This window comes from Alligator mississippiensis, chromosome 14, assembly GCF_030867095.1.
Source record: "Alligator mississippiensis isolate rAllMis1 chromosome 14, rAllMis1, whole genome shotgun sequence".
Taxonomy (NCBI): domain Eukaryota; kingdom Metazoa; phylum Chordata; order Crocodylia; family Alligatoridae; genus Alligator; species Alligator mississippiensis.
The window spans coordinates 33,937,595-33,963,713 of NC_081837.1; the positions used below are offsets into that span (position 1 = coordinate 33,937,595).

Genomic DNA, 26,119 nt, shown 5'->3' on the forward strand with positions numbered 1-26,119 from the left:
TGGGGACAGTCATGGCTAATTCAAGTTAATAACCATTCAAACTTCCTGTATAAAACAGGGAGAGTCCTTTAATGTGAGTCAAATCATCTTCAGACTAAACCTTAGCCTGAGGCTACCGGGACCTCTGGGAGGTAGGGAGGAATTGTGCTGGAAGACAGAGCCCAGGAGGGCTTGTGTTCAGGAGTGGCAGGTGCAGAGACCATCTCTTTACTTGCAAGCTGGCCATATTTGATCCTATAAAGATAAGATTGTGTTGCTCTCCTAGCCAGTAAGCCCAGCGCCACATGTTGACTGACACGCTCTGGCTCAGAAGGTGCAATGTGGCAGTGATGAAGAATGTCATGAACCTCCTGGACGGGAGGCACCAGGGCAATGTGTAATATGACTTCTCTTTTATCTTCTCTGCAGGTATGATGTGGATTCCAAAAGTCCTGACTTATCGAAGCATGTGAGTGTCTTCCCTGCTCCCCCCAGAGTGATCCACTCCTGTACCAAGTACTCCTGTACCAGCCCACCCCATTACCTCACTGGGGAACACAGCAGCTGCTTTGCACTTCTTGCTGAGCCCACCTGTGGTGACACTGGCTCCACAACCTGCCAGCAGCCTGCTGTGGTGATGGCAGGAGAGTTTGGCAATGGGATATGGTGTCATCTTCCTTTCACCAGTATTTCCAGCATCATGGTGATGCAAGGCTTCATGCCTGGGAGTTGTCCAATGACTCTGGTGTGAAGTGAATTTGATAGGTCTCAGCCTAGACAGGCAGGCCAGGTAGGTGTCCTCATCACCAGAGCCACCATGCTGATTATTATCCTTACTCTCAGCTTGGTGGAGGGACTGAGGGTTGACTGGGTCATGGAGACTAAATTCCCTTTTTACTTTCTATGTGGGTTAGGAGTGGGGACACTGATGCCTTGGATGAACCAGGAGGCCTAGGATGGAGGTGGGTCTCCTTAGGGGTATTGTATAAGAGCGACCATACCGAGGCAGGCTTTGGCTTCCTTTAGGCTATGCCAGCCTGGAGCTAGTCATGCTGTGTTTGCCCTTGTCACCACCTGGGCAAAGGTCTCACAGACCGCCTCATCCTTCATCCCAGAGAAGTGCCAACATCTGGAAGACTTTGGAGCCAGAAGGTTGCTTCAGCTGTTGAGCTGATAGAGCTAGTGAGGTCATTCAGACTCACGCTAGGAGAGCTCCCACCTAGGCTTGATTAGAGACTCTCCTATCTGGACGTGTACACAGTGTTTCATGGCAGCTGATAGGATTTGTCCACCCAATTGCTAGTGATGGCATTGGGAAATCCTGGCCTTAGTGTTTTGTGATATAATCTTTGTGTGGGACAGGAGATGCTGACATGCTGGGGGCGGTGGGACTTCCTAAGATTTCTTATACTTCCTATTTCTCCCCATAATACCCTGCAGTGATTCCATGTTACTTCTGTAGATAAGTCACAATTTTCAAAGTAAAGAGTTCTTATTGGAAACAGTCAGTTTTTTTAGGAGCCAAATACCCAAACTTTCCATGACTGGTCCTACGCTGGAATTTTATGATGAAAAGCCCTGTCAATTGGAACAAATGATAACTCTCCACCCAGGCAAAACTGAAAGATTCTTATACAAGTTAATAGATTTGCTCAGTTTTAACACAATGCAGCCAACATGGGTATATTGAATTACCATCTACCTTCAGGGCGGATCCTCAGGTGGATTGGGTTATAACAGAGAGCAAAGAAATCATTTGGATACTTGATATTCATCCTGGTCAATTCCTCCAACAGGATTTCCTGGGTCAGGCGTTCTGCACGCTGGGAGAAATTGTTGGCTCTTCGGGAAGCCGCCTGGAGAAGCCGCTGACGTGAGTGATGGAACTGCACAGGGCAAGGGTCATGCGATTGTTGTACCATCAGTGCATGGGCGGGTGGGTTTGGCCTTCCTGACCCCTGGGATCTGCGTGGTTTCAGCTACAGGGTTTGACCAGGAAGGGAGTGAGGTGGCAACTGGACCCAAAGAGCTATCTCTTGACTTTACACAGGTTGAAATAAAAGGGAGCAATGAGTTGACTCTAGATTTGGCTGGGGTGAGTGCTGTGGGGATCAGGCCCAGAGCTGAATGGGTCTGTAGGCGCTGAACCAAGTAGGAGATTCATGGCCATTGTGTGCTGCCAGAGAGGGGAAAACAGGCTGCTGTTGCATTTCTCTTGGGTTTCCTTCTTGCCTCTTGCTCACTGACATTTTGGAGATGATAAATTATGAGTCAGTAAGTTTCTTTTTTTCCCTCTCCACTGTGGTGATGGAGCTTTGTTGGCTCAGCTCAGTGGAGCTACAGGAGCTAATAGCACTTATTGACTGAGGGCCAAGCTGTGCACTGTTACACTGGTGTAAATCCAAGTGAGCTTCACTGCATTCTTCTCCACCACTTACTCTATCACACAAGCAGACTCACACCCTGCTAACCGGACTGCCCAACTGCCCTTGCTGCAGCCCCGAATCCAGCCTCTAGACCTGAGCACTGCACTTCCATGTGCCCACCAAAAGAACCACAGGCAGGAAGTAGTCCTCATAGTCAGGGCACCAGTTTGATGTCCAGGAGAGGCAAGTTCAGTTCCATGCTCTGCCACAGCTCTCCTATGTGGTCTTTGGCAAATCACTTAACCTTGATGTAACTCAAGTTCCTGTGTATAAATTTTAGGTCTCTTTGGGGGTATATGGTCATTGTGCAAATAAACATATTAGAAACTGATGTGCTTTGGTACAAGATAATGGGAGCCATAGCTCAGTAGATAGGTAACTATTTGCAGTTGATATAATTCCCCAAGGGTCACAAAGACACACTACTTGGGCATCCCCAGACCCTGAAAACAGCTTAGCCATGGGCATAGGAAAAGAATTTGGTATGTGCTCTCTAGTATTTCTTTCTGATGGAGAAAGAAAACTTGGAAGGGATTTGATTTGGTGAATCTGGGTTTTTAATCTCTGAAAATCAGGGCCATCATGTCTTGCTTTTCCCCATTTATCTCAGCGGTTCTTTGGAAGACATGTGGATTGGAAATTCTAAATCAAAGGAGCAGAGGTGCAAAGCCTTTAACAAAGATAACTTTTCTCCCAAATTACATGCATGTTTGCAGAAATAGTGTTTTAAGAAGTCTGATCAAATATCCCTTCTTCTCTTAGAGCTTTCATTTCACTGGGAGCTGCAGTCTTACAACTAGGTTGTCAGGCAGCCATAGACACCTCGGAAGAGTTGGATAGTGGTAGGCAAGACCTGAATTTCTAATGTTCAAAACAAGGAGGAAAAACCCTTAAGCAAACTTCACAGACTATCTTTACCTGTGATAGGAAATGCCACATTTCCCCCTTACAGGTCACCCTTACAAGTTAATCAGCTAAGTCAGGCACACAGAGTCATTTTTTCCTAGGGGGTTTTCAGTCCCTGCACAGCATCTGTAGAGCATTCAAATTCCCATTGACAGACCAAGATGAAAAGGCCTCTGTGGAGCTGTTACTGCTTTGCGTGTCCATCACAGGTCGACTGGGACCTCTGCTTATGTGAATCAGGGCTGTCCCTGTTCATCCCAGGAGGAAAAGAGTGTATTCTGACAATGGAGGCTTTCTAAATCTCAGCAGGAGCAGGCCAGATCCTGAGCCATGTTAAACCAGCCCAGTTGTATATTAATTTATCGCTCTTAACAATGAGGCAGCGCCTACAGACAGCCAGTCCGATCTCCTGTGTTTTATGGGTGTCATGCACTGGGGCAAGGGATTTTTTTGGGTCTCATTTCAAAGCTACCGGCAAGCTGTCCAAACTGCTCTCAGTGGGACAAGTTTCACTTCTGCTAGTGGGAGTGGAGTTAGATCAGCCTCAGAATTGAGGTTTCCCTGTGACATATGGAGGCTCCATCAGCCTAATTAATAGAGTGGATGCCAAAATCTGCTTGTCTTCTAAAAACCGTGGGGGTGTGTGTGTGTGAGAGAGAGAGAGAAAATACCTGTGTGTGTGTGCACTTGATTGTGTGAGAGCAGGAATATCTGGTTATGTGCGTTCAAGAATATCCATGTTTTCCAGTGTATGTAAAGAGCTTGTGCAGTGGTGTGTGTGTATATGTGTGTGCATGTGCATGTATGTATTAGTAGGGATAGCTGCTATTACAAGGTTTTATTTGCAGTCCAGCTGGACCCTTTACAAAGCTTAATCAGAGCAATCAAGGCTCTCACCAAATGAGATTAACATCCCAACTGCCTGTGGCATCCCCAGCCAGCCTGAATGCAGGATTTAGTCCAGTGGGAGGACATGGCCAAGAAAGTGGAGGCTTGAGGCTCCTTCTGAGAGCAGTCAGACTCCTGCCTTTCTCTGTTCATGGCCCCCACCAGCTTGTGAACACTAATGAGAAGGGTTTCAGTGCCAGTGGTACAGGTGGGGAGACTGAGGCTTACAAATGTAGCCAGTGGCACACAGGAAGCCAGGGATGGGACTCATGTTCCTTAAGTCACCTTTCAGAGCAGGAATCACAAGTCCTGCCTTGGTTCCCATCTGAATACACCTTTATACCAGCCACAGAGGCAGGTACTACTGCAAAGACTGCTCCACTACCACCCTGCTCCAGAGGCTCTGGATTGCTTGCTCCGTGTGACTGCAGCAGTGAGTATCCATATATGGGGCAGTCCCCTAGAGAGAGTGCCTGGTATAATAATTGACCCCATGGTGTGCATTGTTAGTAGTCTCCAGCCCTGAGTCTGCCATCCAATTTACAGGAAGGACTGTGGGTTTTCAAGAAAGCAATTTAGTTCATTAGGGTGAAATTCAGAGTGACTTAGCTGCTGCCTGGGGCTGATCTGCTGCGTGGGGTGAAATCCGCTCTTGCTGAGCACGTAAATTGGCCCCGTGTAGAGTGGGCAGAGCTGCTATGAGTGAATGTCACAGCTCCCCTGGCATCGTGTGTAATCCATTACCCCAGCTGTACGGTAGGAGGCTGCATGCATGTGTATGTGTGTGCACGTGCGCGCGTGTGTATATATCAAGTCAGTGATGACCAGTCACACTGTGACAGCGACACTTGGGTGATTTTCACAGGCTTCTCCAGGAAGCCTGTGAAACAGCTTAAGGCAAAAATCCTGGCAGCTAAGGGCAGGTGCTGATTGTATGTGCAGAAGGAAAGGGGACCTTGGAGTTGTGCTGGGGCTGTGGGGTGCTTGCTGCTGCTTCCTGAATACTGCCCTTGGGTGGCAAAGCTGTGGCCAGAGGTTGAACTCCTGCCCAGCTGGCACTAGGACTGAGACCTATGTCAGGATGAGGCTGCTACTGTCTACAGAGAACAGACCAGCTGCAAGGGCAAAGGTTTGGCTGGGGCTGGCCTGTCCTTGACAGGGCAGTACCCGTCCAGGAGGGGTAAAAGAACCTAATACCTTAGGCATCCTTGGCCTGTCGCCAATCCATGGTGGCCATACCAAGAATGACCCTCCTTACTCTAGCATCCTCCTCTCCTGTTTGCCAGTACCACCCCCTTCACCTGGTGGAGGGCTCCATCATTCTCTGCCTTCTGATTCTCCTGCTATGGTGCTGCAGCAAAGATGTTGATGATGGGCAGAACCGGGACTAGTGTTTGGGCCACCTGGTCCCACATTGTGTGGGGGATGTGTTTTGAATGCACTTGGAGCCTGATCCTTCTCCCACAGCAGTCAATGTGCAGCTCCTGTTGAGTCATAGAGGAGCCACTTGGACTTGCGATAGGGGAGTGGAGATTCTTGTGATCTCCCCAGAAGTTGTCACCTCTGCAAAGGCACCAAGCTCCTCCTGGGCAATCCTGGTCCTGACGTTGCTGTTCCCAGAGGCAGGATTGCTGTGCAGGGAGGCAGGGTGAGTATGATACAGTGGTTTGAAAATGCATCTATTTGAGTGTAGCTGTCTTGATGGGAGAGGCCATCTTGGCAGCCTTGGAGAGGGAATCCTTTGCTTGGCCATGAGTCAAACTGAGGATGCACAGTGATTAAGCAAGCCCCTGCATCAGGCACCCCAGCCCTGCCCTTTGGATGTCTTTCATATAGCCAAGGTGGGGGTGGGCTTCACACCTCAAATAGTGCTTGGCCTCATTGCTGTGGTCAGACCTGGTGGTGACAAGAGGACAGTGTATTTAGGGGAAAAGACCCCAGTGAGAGACAACCTTTGCTATGGCTTGTAGGGTGTTATTTGACTGAGGCATGCATTGATTTTTTTTGATTTTTTTTTACTTATTTATGGTAAAAAACTGGGATCTCTCTCTCCCCCACAAATATATTTTAAAAAGCTGCCGTAGATTGATCCTGCTCAGCAGGGTTACATGGCCCAAGTGCTGTGATCTTGGCTGCAGGTTGCCTTTCTCTGCCTTTCATAGTGCCAGGACTTCCCTCTGGTAACAGCATGGTTGGAAGGATTGTCACTAGCACTGATGATGAATGTCTGTGCTGCTCCTGCGGTGCTCTGGAGGGCTGTTGCCAAGAAGCACTGTTCGTCCACTTGCTCCTGCTCTTCTAGTGCCAGTAGTTAAGTTCAGTAGCATAACTAAAGGGGTGTTGAGCAGGGAACCAGACACAGGCACTGATTTGTGGGGCACAAAAATAGCAGCTGCTGCTGCTGCCAACCCAGTGCTGCTTCCCTGTACGCTGCCATTGTCCAGGGCACAGAACCAGCCAACAACACCTCTGATGAAGCTGCTGTCCATCCCCATGGGAACCCACCTGTCTATCTGTGCATGTGCTGGGTCTGAGTCTGGCAGGACAGCATATTAGTTAAGTCCAGCTCTAGAGCATCAACAGCACAAGAAAACAGCCTGTGTTCTCACAGCCAAACTTCTCCTGTGCCCCCTTTCCATCCTGAGATACAGCATCAGATCCTCAGGACAGCTCCCTCAGAGCTGCAGAAATGTGGGACTGTCAGAAGGGTGCATTCAAAGCCCTCTCCCTCCCTTCATTCTGGGGGAGCCAGCACCCCCAGAGCCAAGCCAAGCAGCAAGGGAGACATTCATATCCAAGTTAATGAGATCTACTCTTAGGTTGGGCAAAACCTATGTCCATCCAGACTCTCCTAATCACAGCAGGGACTGTGCCCTGTGCTGGTGCAATCATAGCTGGATTTCATGCTCTGCTTGAATCTCCAGGAGGTGTCATCTGTCTTTAATGTTCAACTACAAAGCCCAAGTCTTTATGAAAACCTGAGCCATTGATCTGTGTCCTCCAGGTGCCAGAGAGATTCAGAGGCACTGACTCCAGAGCTGCTGATACAGCACTTGAGCGGAGGTTACTTTTCCTCTTTGTCTCCTAGGCAGTTAGTTTGTGCTGATGGCTCTTGGGGGCAGCTGCCTGGGAATGGCAGGGCCCTGTGAAGCTGCTGAACATAATTGGCCTCCTTGTTTTGAACACCTGTTCTGTCTTTGGTTACCTGGTGAGCTTTGTAAATCAGAGCCCTAAGATGAAGAACCAGGAGCTTGTCATTAATCATTTTTGTGCTGCATGGGCATCCACACAGCGCTGGCCATGCTCCCAACATCCTGAGCACAGAGTAAAGCCTGGTCTGGATTCTCCAGAGGCCTGGTTGGTCCAAAGCCCCATTCAGGTCTCCAAGAAATGACAGCCTCTTTGCATCCAGTCCCACAGATCGTGGGTCCCTTGGCCTGGCACTGGCTTCCTCTCTGCCCCTCCCCACTGGATGCAAAAGCTGCCTTCTCCGCACCTCTGTCTGTCTGGACTGCTTCCCTGTATCTCCCATTCATTCCCTCTGCTGCATGTATCCCAGCACCTTACTACCTCACTTGTGTCACTGTTCTCCCCCTACAGAGACTGTTAGTCCTGTGCCTTTGTTCCCAAGTCACTTCTTCCCCTGGTGCAGTGAAGTTCCTATCTCTGGCTCAGTACTAGGGTGGGGCTGCCCCTGCACCCAGCTGCATGGCTGCTTCACATATTTGGGGTCATTCTGACTCCTTCCCTTCAACCCCAAAGGATGAGCATTTGGCTCCCAATGCAGGTAACATGGCAGCTTGGGGGATAGGAGCTTGTAGGAACAGATGTCAGTTAGCCATCAAACCCAGCTCCAATCCAAAGCAATGAAGGTTGCTCCCATCCCCTGGTGCCTCTGACATCCCCTGTATGAAATGAGTTTGCCAGGCCTCTTGCCAGCTCCTGGCACACAGGTGTTTGCAGCTTGCAAATGACCACTGGCACTGAAGAGCCCCTGTGGAAACCAGACTCCCCTCTCATTCCATCTGGGACAGGCACGGGATACAGCGGTGGCAGGGAGTGTGTTTGGAACAGCTTGCCTTGCCTTGCCTTGCCTTGCCTTGCCTTGCCTTGCCTTGCTGCTGCCCATGTCATCCCACATCTGCCCCTCCGCAGAGGCTGTGGTTCCAGCATCTTGCACCAGAGCTAAATTCACCAGTTGAGCACCGAGTTGAGATTCTGCAATTCTCCTTTTGTGTATTTCTGTTCCCAAACAGAAGAGCTATGCTTCTCTAACAGATGGTGTGTTCACTGCAGCCCCAGACCCAGGCGAGCTAATTCAAGAGCTCCTTGGATTTATTTTGCTTTCCAACTTCTATATTTAACAACCCTTCCTTTATAAACTTACAGTAAATGTTTCTCTTTCTCACACACACACACTTTGGATTGGACAGATTCTCTTTCTCTGCATGTATTGCTGGAGTCTCTTTGGAGGATTAATTTCTCTGACACTAATAGCACTCTGCAGAGCTGCTGGGTCTTGACTCAACATTTCAGGCATCAACTGCTGACAGCAAGGCAGGCTCATCTTGCAAAGAGGCTGAGCACCCCCAGCTCCTGGAGGGGGCTGGAGTGGTGGGGCCAGGCCTCCAAGGCAGCTGGATATTGTCAGGTAGACATATACACAGAGATCTTCAAGGAGAGCAGCTCCCTGTGCTAAGGCAGAATTGAGGAGCTCTTTTAGTTGCCCTACCAATAATCTGCTGAGCTGGAAGTGCCTGTGTGATCCTGGCCAGGACTGTGGAACCAGTCAAAGGATCTACCCGAGGTTTCCCAGCAGACCTGTAGACGCATGTGTGAGAGACAGGGGTGGGTGATTGGATGTCAGTGCAGAGCAGGACATGGGCAATAAAGCTGAGGGCTCCCATATTAATAGCTGCTTCTGTTCTCTAGGTAGGTGCCCGCCGGCAGCCTTGCTTACAGCTGCCTTGTACAATGCATGTTCTCCAAGTCTCCAGGGAGAGGTGCTGTCTTGGCTCCTACTCCAGGCCTTCTGCTGGGGACGCTCCCCCTCACTGCCACTGGCCATGGGAGCTGAGGAGCATGAGTGTCATTTCTGTGGCATGTGGCCATGGAAAAGCAAGAAATCTGACTGTGCAAGTATCTGTGCAGGATGAAGGGGCTCTGAGTAGTGTCAGGCCGGCCCCTGGGAACGGACCTGGTCCTCTGTGCAGCAGCAAGGCACACCCAGGAGCGCAGGGTTGAGCCAGCCCCATGCAGTGACCAGGGCATGCTGGGAAGTGGTGAGTTGTTCACTAAACCCAGATGCAAGGGTTGATGGAAGGAGCTTCTGGGATCTGTCAGCCACAGTGGCCAGAAGGATGGTTAGGTCTGAGGTTTTGGCTAAGTTTGATACCGGAGATTGAAACAGTGATCTGAAAGAGACTGGGCAGGGCGGTGAGGCCTTCCTGGGCTGGGGGAGCAGACTACGGGCGCGTGCATGTGTGTACACATACCCATACACACATGCACGTGTGTGGTGACGGGGCTGAGCCAGGAGGGAAGTCACTTGCTTCGCACAAGCCCAGTCTCTCATCACCCATCTCACGTGTCATGTTGCAGCCTCCCCATTGCCAGGAAGCAAGAGCGGGTCCCTGAGGGCTGGGGAGGCCACTCAGGCCTTACGTGAAGGATGCAGGACATTCCTGCCCCCGCACGTCTGAGCTCAGGATCCCGGCGGCGGGACAGACACATGCAGAGAGGGCTAAGGGAGCTAAATTTATGTAGCCTAGAAAAGAGATGGTTGCGGGGGGAGGGCCCTTGATTGGCGTCTATAAATACCTTCAAGGTAACAATGCAAATGAAAGGAGGGAATTACTCACTGTCTCTGGAGCAGTGGCCTGAAGCCAAGGGAGAGAGGGAAGTGCAGGGGAGAGATGGGAAGGGAAAGTTGTTAACATCTCAGGCAGGGGGAAAGGCCTCAGCTCTGCAGGGGTCAGGGTACAGGTGAGACTGGGCATCAGCTCTGCTGATACTTAGTGATGGGAGCCCTGGAGAAGCAGTGGTAAGGTAGGGTCAGGCTGGGTTTATATAGGCTAGGTTAGCCAATACTGTGGCTCAGGCTTTGGTGACTTGGGTTTAAATCCCTGTTCTTCCAGGCTGTCCGAGCGACTTCAGCCCACATCCTCAAAGACATGTAAATGCCTGGTTACAAATGGAGTTGGGAACATGACTATCTTGGGGGACTGGGCCTTTTCCCTTCCTTTGTCTGCTTCCTTTCTTGCAAAATGGGGATGATGGTTCTTAGTTTTGGTGCAATGCTGTGAGCTCCTCAGATGGAGGAGCAAGGCATCAGTCTTGTGAGAAGGAGCAAGTCTTGTGCTGAAGACCAAGGGCTCTGCTCTTTTCCAGAATCTGAGGATCTGGCCATATGATCTGAGGAGGGTGGGTGTATGAGGGGATAGGTTGGCATTTAGGGGCTACATTCAAATCCAGTATAAATAGGTACAACTCTGTTTAAGATAATGAAGTTGTGCCCTCTCACACCACCCTGCATTTGTCCAAGCTGTCTTCCGATCAGCTTAGCCTACATCCTTGGTCTCAAGTGAAGTTAGTGTCCTTAATTATCTTTGCAGAGAAGTGGAAGTAATTGACTCCTTCAAATGAGTGGAACCACCTTGTGTCTGCAAAACAGGACTGGAAACCACTGCAGAGCAGTGTCTCGACAGTTCGGATACTTCTGGTCACATGGGAAATAGCGACAGGCACCTGCTTTCATTCTGGGGTTTTCACACTACCTGGAGGCTTGTGTGGCATGCAACAATGAAAGACAATGGAGAACAAGTTGTGGCCAAACCCCAGGTCACCTCTGTCCAAGCCCAGTGTTAGCTCCTTACCTTAGAGTGAAGATTTGGGTGCAGACTTTTGCTCATTGTTAGTAACTAGCTGCTCCTCCAGCTCTGGTTGTTCTGCCCCATGTGCTAACACTAGTGCCTGCCAGGTTTTTGGGCTGAACGCCAAAGCCAGCCCTGTGATCTTGTCAAGATCCTGATGAGCTGGACCCTGGCAAACACACAGATTCCACCACCTCCTTTTTGGAAATTTCCATTGACGCTTGGATGGAAGAGGGGATGTTTTCAAGGAGCGAGAGAAGGTAGTTCAGTGAGTGTCTGTGGACAGTAAGCAAAGCTTGGCGGAGACAGAGGAGCAGATTTCATTCACTGTCACAGCTGCACGCCCAAGCCTGCTGCCTACCTGGGGCCACAGCTGTGGGTCAACCTTCTCCGCTGCTCCCTAGTCCTGCTGCCCTCCAGTGGCCCTCTCCCAGACCTCCTGAATTCAGTCTTACCATGGCTGGCACTTTGAGGTTCCCTGCCATGCCCCAGAATCCTTTTCAAAAACTTGTCCAACATGGTGCAGGGGCAGTCAGTAGCATGAGGATTTCTGGGATTTGGACATGTCCAAGACTGGGTATTGACCACTCTAGGTGGTTGAAATGACCTAGAAAGGTCTCTCTTTGTGGCTGGGCAACCAGACGGGATGAAGAAGGTGGGGTGAGGTTGGGACTAGGTTATTGGGGAATGCCCTTCTGTGCTATAGAGGAGGTGGGCACCGATGTAGTGTAAGCTGAAGCCCAGTCGAAGGGACCTAGTTTCAGTCTAGGAATCATGTACCATTCCAGGAGGGATGTTCTGGTGCTGACCTAAGTTAGGGGCCAAAAATGCCAGTCATTTCTAGGTCAGTTTTGAGTACTTGGCAGCCTGTTGTTTGAATGGAGAAACCAGAATATGTTGGCTGGCAGTTTCTATTCTGCTCCCTGGGGCTGAATGAACCACCCAGGCTCTTGTCACCCATCTCATATGTCATGCTGCGGCCTCCTCTGGGGCTGAATGAACCACCCAGACTTCTCAGACAGGAAAGCTGCTGCCAGACCCTTTTCTATAGCAGCCAAGTTGCTACCTACCCAGCCAAGCTGCCCACCTGCCCCTGCTCTATGGCACCCCGCTGCTGCTCACACTGCCCTGGCTGGATTAAGGGCAGAACCACGGATGTGACTAAAGAAAGCTCCTACTTTCCTGCCTCAGTCTTTGTGCCAGGGCTTTGGCTGGGATGCTTGAGCCAGTGCCAGCTAGTTAAAAGCCCGTGTTGGTATGTGGGCACAGTGGGAAGGAGATGCTCCAGCAGTATGATCACAAGCATTGCATGGATCTGGGAGAGAGGCCACCCTGACCTGCCAGTCCTAGGCCTCCTCTTGTTCTCATGGTCCCTTAGCACAAGGGCCAAAGGACCATTTGCCTTGTGACATCTCTTGCTCCTGGAGAGTGACTTTTAGGCTGAGGTGTGCCAGACTCATGGTCACGTTAACTGTTAGCTGGGAAGCTTTGGGATTTAGACCCAACTCCTATAACCCAGAAGTTCCCTAATACCTGCATTGGCACTGGATTTTCTTCAGCACTGGAGTCTGCTTTCCCCAGCCCCTTCAGAGGCAGCAAATATGTAAAAAGCCACTCAGAGAACGGACCTTCTGCGTGTATGGGTATCGCTGTCTATCTAGGCCAGCACAACCAGGGGATACTCACCTAACACTTCTCCACGGGCACTCCCTGAGCCGTTGGAGCATTCCCTTCTCCTTGTCTCCTTCCTCATCACAGGTTGCTACTTTCATTTTGTGCGACCCCCCCCTCTCCCCACCGCCAGCCCCCAGCTCATTCTTTCACGAATGCCGATCCCAGGCGCTTCATATCTCCTGTGAGCTGAGGAGTGGCCAACGCTAATCCCTGCTCTTTCTAACTTTTGGCAGGATGGGAGCTTTCACCTTGCATTCCAGAACCGGGAAGCCCACGCCATCCGTCTCCAATGGGTGAGTCATGCAGCTTCTTTGAGGTCTCTTCAGTAGCATTGCAGAAACAGGAGCTGGTGCGCCAAGCTGGCAAGGTGCATGCTGTCAGGGGGCAGCATGTAGAGAGGATCCTTGCAAGAGCCCTGGCAATGCTCTTGTCACTTGGGGAAGCTGTGGAGGGGACCCTAATATTAGGATGAATCCTAGCCCCCTGAAATTCACCTAGACTCAAGCAGGGTCCAGGCTCCTGCCTCAATCTTGGTTTCTTTCTGAATGGGCATGATTAAAGTTCATTGCAAGGAAAGCAGACCCCATGCTGCTGGCTGCATGGCTTTCTGATGGGAATACAGCCCGAGGGGTGAGAGCCAGAGGTTGGCCAAAGACTTGGAGCCTAATTCTGCTCTTATCCACCCTGGTGTAAATCGGGAGTAATTCAAAATCAGGCCCAATACCTGGGAAAACATCTCTTTCTTCTGATCTCTTCCTTCCTCCCCTGTATTCCACTGTGCTCTCTTCTCTTTTTGTCAGCCTCGCTCCCACCCCTTGCGGTTCATCACACCCATGCGGAGGCTCTCAGAATGGCTGTAATCTAGCCATCTCCAAGCTAATAGCCATGAATTGGCTCATAATCATGGCAGGGTCACTCAGAGCATCTCATGGGTTTGTCTTTTTTAGACTGAATCTATTTGACCCACAGCCGGTTAGCTCAGTTGGCCAGGTGACCGGTGCTGACTCAGAGCAGTGACATACCTCCTCCTTCCCAGCAGCCCCTGCAGCATCTGCATTGCCACCTGGAGCAGCAAATGGCTCAGCCTTGCCAACCAGTGTCTAGTTAAGTCCACTCTGGAGCAATGACTTTTCTGTGTAGGACCCCTGGCACACACATACAGGGCTGTCTTGGAGACAGTGGGCCATATTCCCTACTGGTGTAAATCAGCAATGCTCCACTGAACTCAACGTGCCAGATCTAAACTGGCAAAACACCATCAGACCCAAATGGCCAGATCCCCAGCTGGTGTAAATCAGTGGAGCTCCACTGAAGTCGCTTGACCAGATCATTGGCTGGTGTTAATCAATGTGCTGCTATCGGAGCCACAGATTTGCAATAGCTGGTCAAAGCATGTTAATAGAAGGAGCCTCAGAAGGGTTGAAGGCTGGGTTTGGGCAATTGCTTCTCCAGTTAGGTTGCTTATTAGAGCCTCTTAAAAATTACCCCAAAGCTCCAGTTCCCAGCAACAGGTCCAGGCTCTGCAACACTTGCCTCTGAGTCGTTCAGTTCCACAACCAGTCCCAGTCCCTCGTGACTGAACGTCTGTGTGAGAAACATCACCCCCCCCAGTGTGATTCCCCCAAACAGCCAACAGCCTGGTCAGTACATGGTGCTTTGTTGAGAGCCAACTTCTATGCGTGGTTGATCATGACACTGTGTGGTTTGCATGGTGCTAGATAGCACTACAAACATGACGTGTCAAAAGCCTCGAGACCATCTGGCAGACCATCAGCAGAGCTAGGAAGAGAACCCAGGACCTTACCACCCAAGGCTCTTTCTTCCTAAACCCAGCCTGTAAGGGGCATGTCTTGAAAGGACAGAAGCAGATTCCAGTGAACTTAAAAGAGGCGCCTGCCCAATAGCTAACCAGTTCAAGAGAGGTGTCTTGCCCCAGAGAGGCCTGAAAAGAAAAGCTGAAGCCCAGAGAAATGTCCAAGCTCTACCTAGGCCCTTATGAAAGGGGGAAGGGCAGCTCTATAGTACTGGGATCCATGTCCTAGAGTTCCTCGTGGGCATGCAGCCCAGACTCAGCTTTCACCACAAGTTGAGGCTTTCAAGGCCTTGCTCCATTTTGTCACGCAGACCTGTGCTGGACCAGAAAGTCAGACCCACAGGTAACCCAGAGCCCTATAGACTACCTGCATCATGGCTATGGAGGGGAGGGGGAAAGGCGTTTCTAGCTCTGAGCCCTTCTCCTAGCCCAGCACACTTCTGTGTTGCTCAGTTGAGCAGATGTTGAGCAGGCAAAGTGCTGGCTACCTTCCTACCCCTAAAGATCCCATCACATTGGGCGCTTGTACATGTGATGCCATTAACATGTACACGTGACAAAAATGGCACTTTGTGTGGCTTAATGGTATTATAGCGTACACGCACAAGGCTTTTGGGAAACAACTTTCCATGGTCAACTTTGCAAATTGCAATGATAAAGCTGTCAGCTTGCCCCCCACCTGTGGGTAGGCTCCAGCTCTGCCCAAAAAACAAAACCAAACCAGAATTGGGCCCCCTTTGAAATGGTTTAGTCCTCAGGGTTTTATTCTATGCCCCACCATTTCAGTTTAGGGGTCATACAATAAAACCTTGAGGATTAAACTGCCCATCATGTGTGCAAACACCCATTGCCAAGAATTTGAGGGAATTGGGGAAAATGCTAGTTCTGTGTAACCTTACAGAGACAAATAACAGGATGTCAGGGAGAAGAAAGAAAGGAAGCGAAGGAGTGGGGTGGCAGGGACAGCAGGATGGGGAGGGAATGATCTAGGGAAATAGAGGGTGGTGGGGGAGAGAGAAGGTAATAACCTGAGTGATGGGTGGGACATGTGGAGGCTGGAGGTATGTGGCTGGGGTGATAGAGATGATGGGGTGGTGACAGTGAGAAGGGGCTGATTGAGATGGTGGGTGTTATAGGGCTGAGTATAGGGAGGGGCAGGGCATTAATGCCTGGGGGCAGAGATGAAGCAGAAAGGCCTTGCTCTATTTAGCAGAACAGCCTAGGTGTATGTCTCTGGGTGTGGGTTTCTTCCCCTGCTTGTATAATAAAACCCTCCATTGCCCCATTCCCAGCGGATGTCAAGGAGTAGGTAGGCAGCAGGGAGTGGCAACAGGCAGGGTAAGCATATGTGCTCATGGGATCTTTCTCCCAGGAAATTGGTGGGCTCTGGTCCCCCAGAGCAGGGGCACTGACAGTCTCCTGGTGAGTTATTGGGTGGCAGAGTTCAGGATGGCACAGAGCCTCTGCGGTATGTCCAGGCCAGGGCTGGGGGAGCTCCTGGGGACATGGATATCCCAGGAGTAGTGAGGCCCTGGGGCTTAGCCAGGCCAGAGACTCAGACCCTGTCCCCTCTCTCTTTTCTTTTGCAGCGGCATTCCAGGGAAAAAATGTGGCACCATCATTCTGTCAGCTGAGGAGCTGGGCAATTGCAGGGTGAGTGATGGCTGCAGTGCTTCCTGGTGGGTATCAGACCAGCAGTGGCAGGAGAGTGCTTGGTAGCTACATGAAGACCTGAAGAACCCACCTAGAAAGGTGTAAGGGGAAATCATGGCAGGAGATTGGGATCTGAGCTGGGGTCAAGCTGGCTCTTGAAATGGGGAGGAGAAGACCCTCCCCTGGGTTCTACTATTGTTTGTATGCACATGTGCACACGTATGCACGCATGTGTGTGCATGCACACACACACATACCTGTGTACACACAGAGCATGATCACATCAGCGCTCTCAAGTGAACAGGGATCAGGTCAGGGCCCTGGCTGGATGGGAGGCCTCTCCAGAGAAATCCCAGGGTTCTGTAGCTGCTGGTGACTCGGTTGGAGATAATCCCTCCTTGCTTTCATTGCTCAAAGAGTGCTGTACTTGCAGGGAGGAGGTGGCGGGTGGGAGGGAGATCGGCTTGATGCTCACTCTTGGGTGGAAGATGTCACAAGCCAGCAGGAAAATGGGGTGAAGGTGTGGGATTCTCCTGCAGGGAGCGAGTTCAGCACTTTCCTATTCTTCATTGAAGGGAATTAATATATCCTCGCCCCCAGGATTGTGCTGCCCCCATTTTGGCAAGGCCCCAATTCTCTCCTTCCCACACAGATCATGAAGTGCCTCCTGCACCTTCTGCTTTTGTCACCTCAGTCCTCAGCAGCTGCTAACCTGGAGTCACCCACTCTGCTTGAGCGTGACCCTTGGCTGTACATTAGCTGGTGAGCTGGACCTGGGACTCCAGCACTGGCTGTGAAGCTGAGAGCAGGGGCTGCAGTGAGCAGCGCCAAGTTGGCAGAGGGGCACAGCCTGGAAGAGGTGGGGGGTCTGGATGGATAATTGTTCCTGATAAATATTTCATTGCTTAATCTTGCCAAGAAAAGAGGCCCCTTATGGAGCAGGGCTGGTGTGAGGAACAGTATGTCACAGGCAGTGTCTTTTTTTTTTTTTTTTTTTTTTTACTGCTTTGTTCTCTTATTAAAAATTTGTGGCTGACTATAATGCTCACAGAACTAGGGCAGGCATAATTCAAGCCAGGGTTGGGCAGGTTCCCCTAGCTCTGTGGATTCTCTTCATTTCTGAGTCCCCTACTATCCCATCCCTCAACTAACCCCTCTCCCCATAGCCAGGCCAGAGCATCTCACTCATGAGCTCCAGGACCCCTGCTTTCCTAGGCACAGGTGCCAGCAGTCCCCAAGGTGGGTTTGTGATGCACAGAGCCGTTGTTCACAAAATGACTGTCAGCCTCATTGTCACCTTTGACCTAACTTAAGGTTGGACATTAAGGCCAGATCTTCAGTTGATCAGCGTCAGTCCACTGACATCAATAGAGTAATACTGATTTATACCACCCATCTATTTGCTGCCAGGGGAGTGTCCTTGTGGCATGGAGCCAAGGCGGCTGTAGTTTGCCTGGTGCATCCTGCACAGCTGCAGCCCCTGCTGGTGTAGCCCTTGGGGGCTTAGAAGTTAGGCTAGGCTATCTCCAATAGTGGAGATAACGCCAGGTCTGAGAAGAAGTTGAACTATGGTACCAGTGGGGAGCAGCAGGATATAGTGAGCATTCTGCCAGGAGAGATCCTAGCTTTCCTTCCCTTCCATGCCTAGCATTTGCCTTGGATCTTAGAGGCAGCAATCACCAGCCCCTGTTCATGCTATGGCTGTTCAGAGCTGGTGCCAGGGCCAGCAACCATAAAACACTGCTCTCTGTGGAGCATAGCTTGCCCAGTTGCCTGCTATGTTGCTACCCCTCTGAGACAGGCTTCTGCATGGCTGGTGTTCTCAGCAGGTTCTGCAGTGTGGGATCCAGCGAGCCAGCTGTGCTTCCTGAAACCCAGCTGCTGCTCCGCTCCCTGACATGTTTAACCCAGTGGTGCAGAGTCAGTAGTTGGTACCTGCTGGCCAGGCTCTCATGATTGCCAGCATGCCTTCCCATCACACAGCTCACTGGCTGCACGCCCATAGACCTGTGCCCTTCCACCCCAGGGCTCTGGTCCCAATCTCACATCCTCCCTGCAAACTCAGCAGTGACAACATGAGGCATATTGGCAAGAACAGAAATTATTCTGGGGCTTGTAAGTGCCAGACATGAGGGTATGTATGAAATAGTTCGAAAGTGTGTGCATGAGTATGTGCATATGTATGTGTTCCCACCCTACGTACCCCTGGAGTACACCCTCTATACCTACATGCATGTGCATCTCCCACAGTATAAGTGCACACAAACATATGTATCTGTACCCTCTCGGGATACATACACACATCTTTACTTATCTTTAACGTACATGCATACATGCACGTACACCCGCACACAGTTATACCTACATGCAGCTCACCTTGGTGAACTCTCTCTCTCTCTCTAACACACACTCTCACACACACACCCCCTCTAAACAACAGTACACTCCCCAAGGAAACACTCCCTACAGCTATACAGCTGTATACACCTATACAGTTATGCACACATATACAGACGCTTCACAGTCGCACACAATACCAGGATTTACGAGCACACAACATGAAAACTCCATGCTAGGGCACAAATAGTTGTGTACATATATCAGTATGGATTAGATGATCTCTTGAGGTCCCTTCCAGTCTTACTTCTCTATGATCTATGTATATAGCACAAACTACTCCCAAGCTTCCCCTAACAAACTGGACCCACCTTCTGTTACTCCCAGGAGCTTCGTGCTCCTGTCCTCATCTCCAGGGCCCAAAAAGGGACTGGTTGTGTGAATCAGAGCAGCCCTCTCACCTGTTTTGCTGCAAAGAAGAACTGAGGGGGTGGGAGCAAGCAGGAATGCCATGGGCTAGGCCTTGAAACACCCTGGGGCAGGGAATGATGGTCTGCAGTGACAGCAGCTGGATTGTCCTCTCTACCTTGTCTAGTACCTCTATTGTTAAATCAACTTCAGGGAATTTACTTCTAGTTTTCATTGGACTCACAGCAGAATAAGGCCCAGAGGAGTCACTCCAGATTTACATCAGAGTGAGCAATGGAAGAATAAGCTCCAGAAAGGGTGGCCTGCCTACCAGCTGGCTGGACAATCCTGGTGCACACTGAACCAGAGATATTTTAGGGCCAGGCCACCCTGTTGTCCTGGCTCATGGTGGGGACATCCTCCGTGCTCCGATATCCTTTTCATAGCCTACAGCAACTGGGAGGAGGGAGTGCACAGGTCAGCAGGCAGCTGTCACAGCAGTCAGGAGGTGATGGTGCCACTCAGGGAAGTTGGCTGGGTTCATCTGACATGGTGGTGTAATGAGCTCACCTCCCATCCTCTCTTCCCCTCATCCTTTCTTCCTCTCTTCCCCCCATCCCAGTCGGGCATATTTGTTGTGCTTAGGGCCATGGCTGACTGGCTCACATTGGTTACCCCATCATAAGGACAAGGGTGCAGCGGTCAGGAAGAGGCAGTCAGCTCAGTAGCCAGGTGCATTGTAATTAGGAAGCTCATGGAGGGCTATTTAAAGGACACATCCTACTCCTATCGTGGTTGAATGCTTGCAACTCTCATTGGCCTCTGCCCAAAGAAGGGTGCACCCAGCATCTCACAGCATCAGGGTCTTAAAGAGATGCAGTTGGTATTGTTACTACTCACCCAGCACTGGAGCCCCTGTGGCAACCCTTGGCAGCATCCTTTGCTGCTAGGGAGACAGGCAGTGTCATGGTAACTGATGCTCTCTGTGTTGTGATCCCCAAGGCTTTGCCTTCAGCTGTCACGGGGGCATGACCAATTTGAAATATATGTGGTATGTGGATGGTCAAATGCACATCGAGGATCTTGTGGTCCTTGTTTGGGGAGTTAATGCTCATAGTGTGCAGCCCAGCCTGCTACCCCTGAGTGCACAGCCTCTCCACACTCTTAGTTTCAGATGCTCCCTCAATGTTCAGCTCAGCAGCCCCACAGGATTATAATAATAATGCCCTGCATTTTGCTAGCACTTTTTATCTGGGGATCTCAATGGGTTAGGGCAAATATAAACCTTATTGCAGAGACAAAAACAGGCAGAGAGGGTTGTGACCAGCCCAAGCTCACCCAGTGATAGAGGAAGGAAGGGTACCCCCAAATTTCCCTCCTATTACCACTAAAAAGCATTCTCTAGCAGAGTTAGAAATAGAACCAAGGAGTCCTTTGTGTGGACACAAGGTTTGTGTGAGGTATCTGAGTGGCTTGTTCAAAGATGCAGTCTGTTTCTCTGATGGCATCCTTGTTGGGTGAAGGCATTTTTTCTAGATTGGTGAGGTGAGTGTTGCAGGTATTCTCCACAGAGCAGATTTAGTAGCAGTTGAAGGCCTGGTTATAGATTACAGCTCTCTTGATGAGTTTGGGATGATTACTAGTTTTGTGGAAGTAAATGTGGTGGTCTGTGGATTTTTTTGTATATGTCCACTTACATCCAGAACAACATCCTGTATCTGGAAAATTGACATAGACATAGGTTTTCTCTGGAAAACTTCTGATGGAAGGGTTTAAATTGTGATGGAAGTTAATAAGGGAATCTAGATGAAATTATCATCTCTGTATCATACGCATAGTGCAGATTTGGTGGTGCATTTTTTCTAGAAACACTTCCTCAAGCGGTTCATAAAGAGATTGCCATACTGAGGGGTCAACTTTGTACCCGTGGCTGGGCTCATGGTTTGGAGGAAGTGTCTGTTGTGGAAGATAAGGTTGTTGTGGGTGAGGATGAGCTGCACCGTCTGTTGTGGTTGGAAATCTGAGGGTTGTCTTTGGTCTCATAGGTATTTTAGGCAGACAGCAATGCCTCCATAGTGTGGGATATTACTGTGTGGGCTAGTGACATCTGTGATTGCAAGTACGGCTTTCTCATGGAGGCGGTTAATATTGCAGATTTTGTGAGGAAGTCTGTTGTATCTCGTAAAAGCAAAACAAAACAAAACAAAACTTGGTCTTTGAGTTATGACTAGTTTGCGGCTGGTTTCTATGAACGCTGGTAGTTCTTCAATGAGGATACTGCAGTAGGATATGATGGATCTGCCAGGGTTTCCTTTATGCACCTTGGAGAGCAAGAAACATAAATGTTCCAAGAGGAAAGTGGGATTTGTTTGTGCAGCTTTTCTTGAAGCCAACAGGCAAAGGATTTGATGATGTCTGTGTTCAAGGTTGAACATGGCGTGGAGTTGTCCTTGGGTTCCTTGTAAGAATTGGTGTCAGAGTTGCCTGTCTGTCAGCTGATGCCCCTGCCTGATAATATTACTGCTACCTGTCCCTGGAGCTGTTGCATGCTTCCTGAAGACTTCTCATGTGTATCCTTAGACTGATCATATGCAACAGGCTTCACACTGGTCAGGCATCTATGTGGCTGCTTATGCATATAAGTCTTGGCATGAATAAGGGTAGGGGAGGAGATAAATGACACCTGGCATTTGAGTCTGCATTTCTCTGACATCTCAGCGGGGGACATCTCATGCCATGGGGTAGGTATTGTCCAAGCGCCTCTCCAGTTGCCTTTTGAAGCTGTCCCTGCACCTGACATTTGATGATCATGGAAGAACATGGATGGATGACAGTAGGGGAGTTTCTGCCCCATAGGGAATAAAGTCCTGGCTGGACTCCAGGGTCTGACTCCCTCCAGGGCAGCAGCCATGCCACTGAGCAACACGCCCAAGGGCTTGTTCTCTTTTTCCTCATCCCACATATTTTCTTCTCTTGGCAGCCCAGGAGACTAGCTTTGAAAAAGAGGCAGGAGAAGATCCAATCATGTGGCTGGAGTCCTGTGCTGAGAAGTCAGCTGCAATTTCAAACCCCCATTGGTTGAGGGGACTTAGTACTAGGTCTCCCGCTTTGGAGGGAAGTGGAGGATAAACAAGGGGCTGGCTGCCTTCTTCCTGCATTTAACATTTAGTTGTTTTTTTTGTTTCCTGGCTTTTGTGACATGCACACTCATATGCCAACATGTGGGTGTGGGTGCACATATTTGTACAAAGATGGGCATAGCCTATTGTGCATGCTTTGTCTATGCATACATACTTACACACCACAGTTCAGGGATAATCGAATCACAGTCTGTATGTAAGTGGCAAAAATGCCACTTATACCAGTGAAAACCTGACATGGAGATGCACAAAAGTAACAGAATTCCACCTTTAATCTCCTGCATCCCTACTGCTTAGACTAGAGCATGAGGAACGCATCTGGAAGGGCTGAGACATTAAATTTGAATTGAAAATTCCTGGGTCTCCAACAGTGTTGTACTAACTAACTAATGATGGTCAGCTATGATTTCTTGTGTAATGTGCACCTGTCACGAGTATAGAGCTGTTTCTTTATTCTCCTGGGTTGAGGGACATCACCCTAAATCCACAGCCACTCGTGGAACTTTTGCTTCTCATCCCTAGGATGTGGCCACAATGCAGTTCTGTGCCAACAAGCTGGACAAGAAGGACTTCTTTGGGAAATCTGACCCCTTCATGGTGTTCTTCAGAAGCAATGAAGATGGGACGTAAGTGCTGTCCAAATGCTTTCCTCTTCACTATACAAGGCCTCCACTATCCGCTTCTATACGAACTAGAGCCCCCAGCCTCTCTCTTGATCCCCTGTGGGAGAGACAAGCAAACCTGCTGTTAAGTAGGGGCTCTCCACCATGTTTGGTTAGAGAGAAATAGAGACATCCTGTAGGTCAGAGTGTTTTCTGCCATCTAGCTGTGTCCACCAAACTTGCCAAGAGCAGCACAGGGTGATCCTGGCTTGGTAGGAGGCCGCTGTTGTTGTCAGTCATTTGTGTAAGGATAAATGTGATCCAGCTCCCACTGGAGGCAAAAATCTCCCCCCACCTCCCCAGTGTCAGTGGACACTGGCGCAGGCTCTTACAGGGTGCCAGCAATGTGCATGGTGCAGTAAGGCAGTGGGGAATCAGGACTGTGAAGCTGACATCCCCTTGGGTAGCTTTCATTGGCCTGGCAGTCTGGAAAATGCTGGTTAATGGCAAGATGGTGACAGCTGGGAAGAACTTGCTCTGAATTTCTTGCCTCAAATCCAGAAACACCAAGAATGGACTCTGGGTTGGCTGCAACCAATGCAATTCTTTCTACTTTGGGTGCTGTACTGTTGAGAAACTTGTCAGCTTGCATGATTTAAAGCATTGTTCTTTTTCCCAGACTAGGAAAGCCTGTGGGATTCAGTACTCACCCTTTACCTGATCCCCTCTGCCTCCTGAGATCATTTACGTGGGTGGCAAGCAGGTGCTCCTCTCACCAGCATGTGACAGTGTTAGTCTGCTGTTATTTTGCCCATGTGTTGCGTGGGTGTCAGTGACAAATCAGGGGGAATCTAGTCTTTTCTATACACCAAATTTCAAAGTAGCTCCTGAAATTCCTAGTGAATTCTCCCTGGTTTGCAACTCAATGAGGTAGATTAGAGATGAAACCAGACCACAATTCCTCTGGGTAATGGAAGCTTCTAATGAGGAGTGCGTGAGGCTGAACGAAGACATTCATCCCATTGATCTTTCTAAATCAAAGACAAACAGAGCGGGGGCAAGGGCAGCACTCCCCATTCTGAACAAACGCCACGAGCAGCTCTTGTTAAAGGCAGGCAGCTTCCCTGCTTGATCCCTCCTACCCTGGTCATTACTCTTTAGTTTGCTAATTAAAACACTGCACGCAGCCTTTGAGATGCTCCTCGTTTATCACTCCAGGCCAGAGCCTTTTAGGCTTTGGTTGGCACCATACCTGTGGAGGTATGAGTGTAGTGTGCCAGCTTGGTCTGTTGCATGGGGAGATCCTGTATACCCATCCTGAGCATTACCCTGAGGGTTGGGGTGTGATCTTGAAAAGCTTGAGAGACATCCTTCAGTGAAAGGTATCCAGCACCTGTAGCTCCTACTGACTGAGAGCTCAGCACCAGTCAGGGTCAGGTCCTGGGCTGGGTCCAGAACTAAAGGGCTCCCCACTAGTGCCTGGGACGGGGCAGAAGGATTTTGGTTTTTGCCTGATGTTTAAAGCCTGTGTTTTATTTGGGAGGACTGGCTGAGGAGCTCCTCGGGCAGCAAAGCCTGCCTGCAGAAGCCAGCAGGCCTGGCAACCTACTTGCATTCCCCTGAATTTGGTGTCAAGCCCTTTGGAGAACATGGGATCCAGAGGGGATTCTCCAGCTGTTAGTGTTTGCAGGGCAGAGCAACCCTCCTGAGCATATCGTGGCTCATCAGTCTCTCTGCCAGTACTGGTGTTAACAGGTGGGTTGGAAGGTCCCACATAGCCTGCAAACTCAGCAGTACAAAGCCTTTCTCCTGGACACTAGGAAGGTGGCAGGTCCCTGAGGATTAATTTATGGCTTGGCTGGATAATCACCTCCCGCTTCTTGTTATACCAGCTTCACCATCTGCCACAAGACGGAAGTGGTGAAGAACACACTCAACCCTGTGTGGCAGGCATTCAGCATCCCTGTGCGAGCGCTGTGCAATGGAGACTATGACAGGTAAGGAGCGTTCCCTTATAGCAGCTCACCCTACCAGCTCTAGGTTGGAGGGCAGTTGGGGTGGAAATGGGTCATAGATCCAAATCATACAGTCCTCGGGCATCGTGCTCTGTTCCTTGAGAATGGCATGGGCCTCTGCGCAGCCTTCAACCCCAGAATGGATTTTTTGCCTCTGGGTACCAAGGCTCAGGGGTATGTGGAGGTGCTCTGTTAAGTCCTAGCTATCAGCCAAGCTTTGGCTGCCCAGTTGATGGCACTCTGAAAATGCCCTTAAAAGAGGCCTTTCCTTAAAGAGGTAAGGTAAGGAAAAAACCTACCCATTTTTAGGTTAAAAATCCACCCCAGTGACCACTCTGTACCCTCTTCCTTCAGTCTTGTTCACAGCAGTTGTAGCTGTGCAACTTCAAACAAACCCTGACCCCCTGTAAACATATTCACAGACAAGAAGGCTGTTTGGTTTCAGGTGTCATAATCTCCTTGTCTTAAGTATAAGGGCTGCTGTGACTCAGACGTTAGAGATGGAAAACCTGTTAGGTGCCCTGCTCTTCCCTACAGGGAAATCTCCAGTCCAGTTCAGTTCTAGTAACCCATGTCAGGAGTCTCTTACCCATTCCAATAAAAGACTCTCCTATAATCAAAATACCAGAGTGCTACATGACACACGTTGTGTCGTACAAAGGAAGAGACTGCAAAAGAAGCTTTTCCTATCTAGATATACCACAGTGCCATAAACTTCTGAGATCTAAAGGGACACTCTGCACTGCAACTTCATGGGGAACTTCAGAAAGTCTGCCCATGTTTGAAATCTCAGAGCTCCTCAGGCTCAGATCAGTTCTAAATTGGTTGGCCCTTGTCTCATCTAGGCATTACCAGAGTGAGGGATAGGGCTGCTATCCCCTGGAGGCAGCTGCCTTCTTGCAGATGGAAGGAGCTCAGAGAGTGATTGATAGAAGGAAGCAAGCAGCAGGCATCTGACTTGGAGAGGCCTTGGAGGTGGATCATTTGCTATAGTCATGAAAGTCGCTAATGACTCTATATTTAAATCCTGCATCGAAGTCAATAGCGATACCAGGGAGCAGGGAGACTGGCTTGGTGATGGGTGATTGGCAGCAGTGCTAATCAGGGTAATAAGGGCACCTTCAAGTTGGTACTGTGAGCACAAAAATGCCAATTAGAGAGAGAATAAAGTCCAATAGGTACCATTAATCAGTGCAACATACTCTCCTCTCCGCCTGCCGTATTCATAAAAAGTAATGCCACACGTACTGCACAATGCATGTGTAAGCATGTAAGTGTGTGTGGGTGAGAGAGAGTCAGCTTTAATTACAGACTTTGCCATTGTAAATACGCTAATATTTATCTTGGATTATAAGCTCTGCCCCACCATCCATTTACCAAGCTAGGTCTATAGCAGCTGTTTCTGG

The 26,119-nt window shown here is 49.8% G+C and overlaps 1 protein-coding gene across 4 annotated transcripts in view; it reads left to right on the forward strand.

Moving 5' to 3' along the window:
* LOC102576771 (copine-5) overlaps positions 1 to 26,119 on the forward strand; it is a 151,104-nt gene that overhangs the window by 64,515 nt on the left and 60,470 nt on the right. For 3 of the 4 annotated variants that reach the window (XM_006260045.3, XM_019492606.2, XM_059717116.1), the window contains exons 5-10: positions 409 to 448; positions 1,776 to 1,852; positions 12,979 to 13,038; positions 16,148 to 16,211; positions 22,619 to 22,722; positions 24,591 to 24,695. In XM_006260045.3, coding sequence (XP_006260107.1) covers positions 409 to 448; positions 1,776 to 1,852; positions 12,979 to 13,038; positions 16,148 to 16,211; positions 22,619 to 22,722; positions 24,591 to 24,695 — 450 coding nt within the window. The remainder of the gene's footprint in view (positions 1 to 408; positions 449 to 1,775; positions 1,853 to 12,978; positions 13,039 to 16,147; positions 16,212 to 22,618; positions 22,723 to 24,590; positions 24,696 to 26,119) is intronic. The other variant, XM_059717115.1, reaches the window with a different exon arrangement.